The 11218-nt window shown below is 45.2% G+C and overlaps 1 protein-coding gene across 2 annotated transcripts; it reads right to left on the bottom strand.

Moving 5' to 3' along the window:
• Nucleotides 1-299: 299 nt before the first annotated feature.
• LOC119464447 (shematrin-like protein 2) lies at nt 300-9663 on the bottom strand. 2 transcript variants are annotated; one of them, XM_037725425.2, is made up of 6 exons: nt 9495-9663; nt 7888-8063; nt 6306-6379; nt 4312-4392; nt 559-756; nt 300-516 (listed from the first exon to the last, which is right to left on the bottom strand). In XM_037725425.2, exons 2-6 carry the CDS (start codon nt 8034-8036, stop codon nt 467-469), a joined length of 552 nt encoding a protein of 183 aa, XP_037581353.1. In that variant the 5' UTR covers nt 8037-8063; nt 9495-9663; the 3' UTR covers nt 300-466. The 2 variants fall into 2 exon arrangements, with proteins under 2 accessions (XP_037581353.1, XP_037581350.1); XM_037725422.2 differs by having other exon boundaries at nt 300-756; nt 9495-9662.
• Between the last annotated feature and the right edge of the window lie 1555 nt (nt 9664-11218).

Here is an 11218-nt window from a genome sequence, read left to right as displayed (position 1 = left end):
TGTGGCCGTGCTGCCACTCGACACGATGCTCACAAAGTTGTGCAAGAATCCTTGTCAACTACGGGGGCTTGACTGTCATCAGGAGTGTCCTTACTTTGCGTGCGATTTGACGTGTGAAGATCTGCCTTCCACTTTTCTTTTCATATTTTTCTTCCCCCCATCTCCCTCTTTTTTGTTCTTGCCTCTTCACGCGGGCAGGTGTGGTGTATCTTTCAGGAGACCATTCCAAGCCCTCTTCTCTGCTTGTGTACGTGGGGTGTTTATGTATGTTTACATGACTGACAAAATAATTCGGGCTTGCTTAATAAATGTTTATTTGGTTTAACGAATAACAAATGAACACCGCGCTAATAAATTCACAGAATTATATGAAAATATGAGAGGGCCACAAATTTATTTAAGCGAGTGCTACAGCAGCCATAAGATCTATCGTGAATGCAAAAATTAACCGCTCGTCAAGTACGAATTACTTCCACATGTGCCCGCCCTTGGAGCCCAGTCCTCCTCCAAGACCTCCTCCAGAGCCTCCATCAAGGCCTCCTCCTAGGCCTCCAAGGCCTCCTAGGCCTCCTCCAAGACCCGCTCCAAGACCTCCTCCAAAGCCACCTCCATAGCCTCCTCCAAAGAGACGAGTGCACGACGGCTCGAACACTTGGTACTTGGGAACTCCACCGCAGAATATGTTGAAGATGAAGTCACAGTAGTCGGCGCGCTTGTGCAGGTGCGACGTTCGACGCCACATCGCACAACCATATCCTGCAGGGAAGCAACGAAACATTACATGAAGTACTCGAAGCGATACTTTGTCCAAACGTGTCTTAAAACATCAAGATGACTTATGTTGATCTCTTAACCGTTGATCTCTTCCACTTCGGTTCCAACGATAGTGTAAAATTTATGCAAAAATTTTCTACTTATATTAAAATGCGTTTCACTTAAAATCACAAAATATAAAGAACGGTGTTCCATATACTTGAACGTCAACTATGTCAGGCATCGGGACTTCGTTCCAGTTACAGGTTTGTGGAAGAACGTTTCAGATAATTTACAGGTACAGGCATTACGAACGCTGTTCCAGTTAACAGTGGCTATCTTAATTGAACTTACAACGGGAACTTCAACGGAACGAGATTAACGGTGTTGAGAAGCAAAGAAATCTCAAGGTTATTTTTATTCATTCTGCGGCGAGCCTTGCAATCAAGCAATAGATGGAGTGAAAAATTATTCTGTAAAATGCACTCATGCATCCATAAAGAGCAAACACAAATCTGGTAAGTAGGGGTTATTTGACCTATTATAGGTTGAATAAAAAAAATGTGGTTGATCCCTCTTATATAGGAATCGGTATAGAACACGAAAGTGAAACGTGTCTTCACAGAAGTAGTGTAATGTTTATTGCACATTGATATATAATGTCTATTGGTGTTTTGTGGCTAAAGCGCCCTTAGGCGTTGATGCACCCACGCTGACGCCTGGTGGCACGTCTCCTCCATCACGACTACCAACGTCGATGACCATGAGCAACCGTCGTGCATATGGAAGCTGCACTACGCTGCACACGCTAGCACAACGCGAAAGACGAAGCACGTAACTGACACACTAATACAACGCGCAAGACAAAGCACGTAACTGAATCGTCACCGAGTCAAATCAGCGCGTACAGCGCGTCGTAATTGCAGCCTCCGCGATCAACTTCAGAAACATTTTCAGAGCTAATTGCGGAGGCCGCGCTCCGCTGTGCTGAGTACGGTGAACGCCACCTAGGTGGCGTTGGTAGTGCTTCTTGATGCCAGCGTCCCTTCGAATGCTGGCATCGAGGCGTCGTAGTGCTGAGACCACCGAAGCGTTCACTGTCGGTGCGCGTTAGTGTCATAATGCAGTACTTCTCTTTTCTGCTCGTAGGCGGCGGCACCGCCCCGAGCAAGAGCGCGGGTACACGGAGGAGTGTTAGATATATAAGGCGCGTCTGTGTAGCTCTCTGCAAATTCGTTTGTGGCGCAATGGGTTAAACGCTCGGCGATCTATCGTCGCGGACCGAGAGGTCGTGGGTTCGATTTCCAAATTTTGCATGTTTGTGGAACTTTTTCTTCTGGTTTCTTTCTTTGTATTATGTTCGTGTACATTGTAAGCTGACGTATTTCCGTGACGGAAATACGTCAGTGAAGTCTTGGTGGACCCCGGCATAAAACACTTTCGTGTTAAAATGTCACAGTTTCGCCCTAAGGGCGAAGCAATGAATGCGATAGCAACACAGCAATGTCATACGAAGTAAGGTGAGCGGCTTTGGTAGCAATATGAATTGTAGTAAACATGAGCTGATTAAGTAAGCAGGTGTGCTGCGGCGTAAGTAGACCGACATGAAGAGAGACTCGATGACCACGAGAAGGCGCGTGTGAAACGGTGGTGTTGATGAGAAGCGCTTCCCGTGGGCAGCGCGCGTGCGAAGGGACACACCTGTAGCGCTGCACTGCCGATCCGGGCAGCATTACATGTGTAGCGTGCGTTGGAAAATGTGACCCGACTATTACAAACTGAATGAACAAGCGTGGTGTGAGCGCGCACAAACAAACATGAAGAGATCACACTGAATGACTGCAGACAACGACTGTCAAAACGCTGGCAGCAAGCATACGCCGCTGCGGGCGAAGGTACGTGCGGTCTATCGCTTCAACAGAAACTGAGCCGCGAATGCACGGCGCATAAAGGTCAGAGCCGTGTGGAGATAAGAGACGGTGCGGCGAGCGACGAGCGCGGTTGTTGGCAGCAGAAAAGTGCCCCCCCCCCCCCCCCCCCCCCGCTTCCTCCGGCGCTGGCTTCCCGCTTCGTTGCTTGCGCGTGGGGGATTGAGTGCGTTCGCTCTCCGTGATAGCGCGCGTCCCAGCACGCTTGCGCTCGGGCATACGGCGCGCGGTGAAGATTTTATCTATACGGAACCTCACGGCGACGGCGACGGCGACGGCGACGACAGAAATCCGGTTGAAGTGTCCATATAATTGCTATCGCAATAATAGCGAGCTATATGATTTTTTACACTGTTATGATGTTAATTGCTTGTTCAATGCTTTTTCTTCCTTTTATCACATGACGTTGAGGACATTTCGGCGCATTCATGTGGAGCCCGCTAATAATTTTCAAGTAGACTTGCATTAAAAAAATACAATCAAGGATAGGAGATGGCACCGAATAAAAGGAAGGGAACAGGTATAAAAAAATCCGCAGTTTCGATGGCGATAGCAAATTAGTGGACAGCTATACGAAGTAAGGGTAGTAGTTTTATCAGCCATATAAACTTGTCAACATAGGCATACCAACTAAATTAACAAGTATAGTGTGAAGCGCGCACAAGCAAACATGAACGCATCTCACTGGATGACCGCGGAAACTCGCTGTCAAAACGCTGTAGTGAGTAAGCGCGGCAGCATGCGAGTTGACCTTCGTGCCGCCGCTAGCATGCGTCAACGCAAACTAAGCCACAAAAACACAGCGCAGGGTGGACTTTGCCCCTGACACAGAGGGCTTTCAAGATACAGCCAGCAGGGCGGGCGGGCAGGTTGAGCCGCGATCGCCGGCTCAACCTCGCACGATTTCACTCGCACGTACAACAGCATACGGCGCGCCGCGACGATTTTATCGCCCGTGGACTTTACACGGACCCTCAGGGTGACGGCGACCGCCGAAATGCTCTCGGAGTGTCTAGGTACTTGTTATCGCAATAAAAAGTCTAATATACCACATTGAATCATGAAGCGAAGTTACAAAAAAGCACTAAACACAGCTACAAAAACTTCTCCGGGGAAGACGAATGTGCGCGTGAAACTATGTCACAAAAAATAAAAACACGTGCACGCAACCCAAGTAGTACATAGAACAAGAAGGGCACTGCTTCTGTCTTCGTTGGCTCTTATTTACGTATTATGCTGTAATCGTTAGTAACCAACCAAATTGCCCAGCTGTGGACATTTCAGAAGATATCGACAGTTTTAATGCAAGTTAAATCTTTGAGTAAGCCCGAAATTTATTTCGAGTGTCCTACACACGAAAATTGTTACGCCCCGCATGTGGTCATTGAAATATATTGGCGAACATAAAGCAAGAAAAGTACTGCTTTTGTCTTCGTTGTCTCTTGTTTATTATGTTGTAATCATTAGTATTCATAACCAAATCACCCAGCTGTGGATATTTGAAAAGATATCGACAGTTTTAATGTATTTTAGTCATTCAAGTAAGCCCAAAATTTGTCTCCAGTGTGCTACACACGAAAATTGTTATGCGATGCATCTGACCATTTAAACATATTGGCTCTGAACTTACCGTTAAGGGCGTAACGATAGCGTCCGATATAGCAAGTGCTGCAATCTTTGTAGATCGCATGCTGCTGCCACGCCGCGGGACCTAAAATATGAACAGGAAATGGGAAGATATTTTATTCATGCATCGAGGAAACCTCGAGGCACAGCCCTGTAAGCATGTGTAGCAAATCTGACATGTCTGAAACATTTTGAACACTGCAGCTCTTTTGTGAATGTATAGAAATGGTGTGCGCGTGTTTCGTGGGGTGCTTCATTAAAGTTTGCTTGGTACAGAGCAGTTAGTATTCGGTGCTGGCCAGCTCTACATAATAAGGAATTTTCCCGTTCAAAGCTCGAGCACTCCTGTCCAGCAGAAAAAAAAAATTGTCGCAGTTTCACCCGAAAGGCGAAGCATCAAGTGCGATAGCAAATTAGTAGAGAGCTATACGCAGTAAGGATAGTAGTTTTATCAGCTGTATAAACTTGAACATGCAGCAGCACCAGCAACGCGCAGAACTGTTGTCGACGCCGTCGGCGTTTTGCCCGCGTTCGCACCGAACGCGCGCGGCGTTGGTGACTGTTGCCGGTGCCTCTGGGGGCGGCTCAGAGGTTTTCGACGAGATCAGAATGGGACACTCGTCGAGCTGCGTGGGAAATTTTAGCCACCTTCTCGCCTCGCAACGTTTTTATATAAATACGCATTTGGTGCCGCAGCTAAATGTCGCCTCCCCTCCCTCCCGTCCCCCACGGCCTTTCGCGCGACTACAGTCGCGTTAGCTCTCTATATATGGTGATTGTAAAAGAGCAAAGAGATGCTTAATTCTGCCGCCCTTCAGGAAGCACGGCGCAGAACGTGCGTTTGCTCTCCGACGTGTGTTCGCTCCCCGTGATTGCGCGCGTCCCTCGCGCCCTTTCACTCACACGCCCGGAGCGCGGCGACGATTTCATCGCCTTTGAAGTCATACGAAACCTCACGGTGACGACGACGCCGACGGCAGAAATTCGCTTTGGAGTGTCCATATAATTGCTATCGCAATAAAAGAAGAAATTAGCGCATTGGGTAAGCGCTTCAGCAAAGTAAGTCTCCACTGCTATACGGACCGAGTCCAATATAAAATGGCGAATACGTCAAAAGCAGCAGGCTTTTGACAGACGAATAAAAATACACCTAATATTCACAGTATTACGCTCTTTTGTGCATGTTTCTATCCCAAAACAATATTTCTTTGTCGCTTATTTTCCAGGTGTTTCATTACTTTAAGGATGTGTGCTGTGCGGCTTTCCCCCAGGGACGCTCTGTATGTACAAATTGTTGCTCATAGAAAAGCACCCGGGAAGCAGTATGAAATTATCAGAGTACCTTCAGGACTCATGTTGAGTGTTGTAAAATGAAACAAGTCGTGATAGGGTATGACCGGTTTGAGAGGGCGTAATGCGGATGGTGGCCGATTATTTACGCATGACAAAGCAAAAAAAAAAAGTGCCAACGAATTAGGCTTATAATCGGGTTCCTAGCTGGCCATCGTAAGTGAAACTTAGCTAGGGTGTCTGTGCGTAAGGAGAACTAAACATTACGCTTATTCTATGCATTGCAGGACAAACCACACCGGCGGCTAAAGGACCGAACTGGACGAGCGCACAAGTAAAACCATGATTGATTGATCAACATAATCACTAATATCCATATTGATATGCTATGCTTCCAGCTTTACTTCATTTAGTTTACCGATTCATAAAAGCTTGCCTTATGCCATTAAAAGAATTAGGTGTAAATACCCTGTTGTGATGTTCCTATAGAGCCAGTTCCTACAATGTGTGCTCAGGTCGTTGTAGTGAGAAGCAGTTATAGCAACTGAATATTTGTGAATTTTTGAAAAAAAAAAACAACAGCTAACAAACCAGTTATGATGTCAACTTTAAAACAAGGGAACTTGAGAAAAGCTAAACATAAGTGTTTGGTGACCTGAATGCTTACGCAATAATTAAGTATGTTTTCTTGCTTTCGTGTTTCCTTACCATTGTTCGGATAAAAGGTGTACAAGTTTCTTGCCCAGTATCCTGGTAACGCAGAGAGAACGTAACTGCCAACCCTGGAAAATAACATAATTCAATCACACCTTGCTTCGAGCATTAGCTCATGACGAAATTTTTCGAGCCGTCACTGTGGCATCTAATACACATTTGCTTACCTCAAGGTCTTATATTTACGTGTTTTAAACGAAATTTAGATTTCGCCCTCAGCCGCTTAGTTGGTCATCGCCACGTATCAACTAACAATTTCCTTCATTGGTGCTTTTTGCTATTGGTCTGAAATCGAGATTCGCTCAAACTTTTTTTCTTACGAACATTTCTAGCGGATGAGCGCGTTATTAATACGGGTCCACATTATTTGCGCGGCTTTTAATGTATGAAAAGGTGAGCATCGTGGCGGCTGGAAGTATTTTCGTTAACTCAGATTTATTACAATATATTCTACGCAATTTAGGGCGCTGTGCAACCCGGTTGAGAGACGAGTGACACTGCTGTCTTTATTAATACTTTAAACATGTAAAAACATACAATTCAACATAAATCGAGTCGCTGAAGCTAAAGGTGCAACAAATAGTAAAGTCGGGTAATGTACCACAGAACGAGCCGGCTTATGTGGGGTAGCATGCCGATGACTAATTTCTGCAGAATCGAGTTAACCCAAAGGTACCGGCTTGCGACTTTTAACGTAACTAGGGTCGATAGCAATTCGTGACCTGTATGGAAGGTCTCGTGGCGTAAACCGATTTTTTTTTTCAACTTTCCACAGACTGTCGCATATAAGATGCAAGAAGCCACATTTGCAGCATAGTCTCTGCGTAGAGTGTTAAAATACCCTAAAGGAGAATTTGAACGTTACAAGCGTATAACCAATGCTCCTTAAGAAGTTTCCTGAGTGATGTATACTTTTTAAAGTAAATGTCTCCGATGTTTATTGAAATTTTGATTTGCGAAAGTAATTTTGATTGCTGCGTGTCATATCTGTCAGATAAAAGTGTGATATTGGGCGATCGTGCTTCCTAACAGTTGCCACTAAAGCTGAACCGGAGTGGCGTAAAGTGTACATTTACGATTGCTGAAAACGAACGGAGAAAGGGCGTAGCGTGCGCTACGTCTGTTTTTGGTTTAGTAAACTATTACATACTAATGTTGATTGGAGACAGCATGCGTGGTTGCAGAGACCTCAAAGCAGGCGCGTAATCATCAACATTACGTGACATTCACAATTGCTTTCATTCTATTGCTTGAGGATGTAATACTTCTGATGAAAAAAAATGAATATTCTGGAAGATACAGGAACGCAGTGCTCAATGGAAGTATGCGTCCGCTGGTCGCTACTTACAAATTATAAAAGGACATCACGAACTAGCAACAAGTTGCGCCTTCGTTTCTTTGTCAACCGTGGTGGTTAAAACAGGACTTTCAAAAAATTAACAACCTGCACGCCTGCCCGACATCTGCAATATTTTTTCTGCAGCAGGCCTCATTTTAAACTCTGAAATTGTTTTCTCTGTTTATAAACTCGACATCTCGACAATAGATTCCGTGTGAAGTTCGCCATGATTCTTACACTGATCCACATCCACGTCCGGATCCATCCTGGCACCATGAGAATCGGGCTGGGATGGTGAAGTTCCTGAACGGTCCAATTCTCTCGTACAGCACACATCTAGCGTCTCCACCGTAGTATGGATCGACGGGGTAGTTTCTCTTCACCATGACCCACTTGCCATTACGGGGATAGCACTGCGTGACAGAAAAGAGAAATTAGGCGCGGTTGCTTGAAGCCAAATTAAAAGAAAAGAAAAGGTGTCCTGACACGGTGTTACTTTATTTTACGTTGTTCATACAATCTACAGACCTATGGAAATCTCAGGCGCACCTACTGTCTTCCGGTGAGGCATTAGAAGTATGCAAATCAAATCAACCTTTGTTTCCCAGCCAAAAAAAAAGCTGGATGGTCATTTTTGACTAAAGGCTAGGACAGTAGATTGATAGTGCCCAAAATGCTGACATTGCCGGATCTGTGTGAAAATGCAGAGCTAGTACGGACGATTGATTTATTTCGCCGTTGAGCCGTTAGTTTCGTTATCTTGCGTAACCGAAGTTATGTACTTCTTATGCCAGGAATTCATCCTTAAGGTTCTCAATGTAAACCAAGCAGTACATAAATATTTTTTCGTTAGCGGAAACTGCCAAACACTTTCGACCGAAACATTAAGCACTATTATTAGGCCGGCAACTAAGTATACAGTGCATAACTCAGATGCAGACAGCCGAATTTGATAGCGAATCATTCGGAATCTTTTCGAATTTCTTGCAATTGCAAAACTAGTGGCCAGCTGTACGCGGGGTGGGCAGTATATTCCACTAAACAGTGGAAGGCTGCTGCCTTGTTTTCTAGTTTTCAGTGCTCATGCAATGTCACTACACAAACGTTTTTAAATTCTATGCGAAGTAACAATATAAGGCTGTTGATATTTGTGAGCTTACTAGATGCCGTATTGTCTTTATATCAGGTCGAAGGAAGGGCAGAAGGCTATGACATATGACAGACAAATTTTGTCGCGGGCTGGACAGCCAAAAATGGAATTGTGGGCTCTGCACAAGAGCATGCGCTCTATATTATGACCTATATAAATATTTGTGTTCTTACAATAGATTACAAACACCTTGTGAGCATAAAATAAGCGCCTGTGTGCGTAAAATAAACGCGACAAGTACTCTACGGAACAGCGACACGAGACAAAGGTGACACAACGCGGCGCTGTCTTGTGTCGCCTTCGTCTCTGTCGCCTAGCAGTGGTATCACGCCATGGCAAAACAACACGCCCACTGCAATGTGTCAATCGCAGAAAACGCTATGACAAGTGGGGTCACAACGTACGGACTCTTGGTTATGCAAGTCTGAGATATTACCTACATGTGTGCCGTACAGAAAATTGTTTGACATGCATTTTATCTCACCTGGACTGTGAACGAATATCACGAATGAAACTGCACTTACACGTATTGACGTGGTATAAATGGCCTAGTGTACTAACATTCCTTACAAAGTGTCACAGCACAGACCTTTCGGATGTCAAACGCCATTGTCCTGTGCTTAGAAACACTAATTGGTCCTACTCGATATTTACCGATTCCAAGAGAACAGGAACGTTTGGCTCAAGGACTTACGTGGGAGGGATTTTGGTATCTTTGCAGGTCGCTTCTCAGTTCTGGATAATCGCATCCCTCCGCGAGTTCCAGCCCTAACCTGCAAGGTGAAAATGGCAATAGTTGCCAGCAAGATACTGGAGTGCGACGTCATTCTTGCTTGTAGTCCCAGCACAATGAGGAGTACGCGCTATCGGGCCCTTCCTTTTATATGCACTGCTATGCAGATTGAGACAAGGGATAAGATGATTGCATAACGTGCTTCAGTTCTGACGGCTTCAAGGTAAAAGATGCAACAATATCAGCAGCCGCATGCTGAAAGCGTGTCTTATGAACAAAAGAAAGGTTTCGAGTAACCTTGTTTTTATTCTTCAAATTTTAACCAAAGTTCCCTCGTCCTCAAGTACGTGGATCATTGCTGTCATCAAGCTTTAGTCTCACAGCGCATTGCTTGCCAGTTAGAGAATTCATGGTTATTATTGGTGGCTCTGGCTGTTTTTCAGGTTTCATAACGAGCAGTTTCACGTGGCTGGCTGTCATCTGCAGAAGTCTGTGCACTGAGGAAGTGCGGTCGCTGCCTTTGTTTTCTGCGCTAACGCATTTTAATATTTTTCTTATTCATTCTGTCAAAAAATGTGGAATGACTGATGGAAGAAAAAGAAGGACATAACGGCTATCCTCAAAGGTTGTCTTCGACGCGATACCATAACGAGGAAATGTGCTTACAAGAAATTTGCACCTGTGGTTTTACTTGCATGCCCGGTATTCCTAATATAACAAAAAATACATTTTCTTGCTTCTGACCATCATCATCAGCCTATATTTTATCTCCACTGCAGGACGAAGGCCTCTCCCTGCGATCTCCAATCACCCCTGTCTTGCGCTAGCGTATTCCAAATTGCGCCTGCAAATTTGCGCCTGCTTCTGACCATATGCAATAGAAAAAAAAAAAAGCGTGAAACCTACATCGTCTTGGCATTTGCTCACAGTGAAAACAAGCAAAAGAAAAATTCACCGACGATTACGATACCCCATAATGGGAAATTGGAGAGCAGCTATATACGATAGCAGCTACCTTTCGCGATATATCGAGAGAAAAGAATTTGAGAAAGACATGTTGCCGAGTCAGTAATCGTCAAAAAGTCTGATCTGCGGATCAATCGCGTCGGCTTATATAGATGACTCGTCAAAGGTTCGAGTGTATAATCGCTGGTACCGCTTGGCTTCCAGGAAGCACTGCACAATTCGCGTCGTGCATACCATCAGATTAGAAAACAATCGCAAGCCATGGCAATCGAAACAAGCGCGAATGAGACCAAACCAAGCAAACCAAATAAGCGCGAGCGAGAACTGACGCGAGCAGACGATAGTACGAAACGAGAGGTCCGGCTCAGACCAGACACGCAACGATCGGTCGGGCGGGTCCGCATGAAAGCAGCTTAGCGCGCGCACATTCACTGAAGGGGCCGCTCTCATTGGTCTCCGCGGTTCGTGGCTGGCGTCTCGCTCTTTCATCTTTCACTGTTGTACTCGTTCGTTCGATTACGCCTCCGCCGACGTTCCGCCGCAGGAACGGGCCATTACGAGCTGCAATTTAAAACAAATTACGGCAATTAAGGTAGCGGCACACCGTATTGCTGTATTTACGTTTATTTAGAACCCAGAGTGGTCATTCCGAGACTTTTGTTGCTTCGGTTATATGCGACATAAACTTTCCAATATCGGCCCAGTTTGCTAGAACACTC

This window comes from Dermacentor silvarum, chromosome 9 (assembly GCF_013339745.2).
Source record: "Dermacentor silvarum isolate Dsil-2018 chromosome 9, BIME_Dsil_1.4, whole genome shotgun sequence".
Classification (NCBI taxonomy): domain Eukaryota; kingdom Metazoa; phylum Arthropoda; class Arachnida; order Ixodida; family Ixodidae; genus Dermacentor; species Dermacentor silvarum.
Note: the sequence above shows the minus strand (reverse complement) of the source record. Positions and strands in the feature narration are given on the sequence as shown.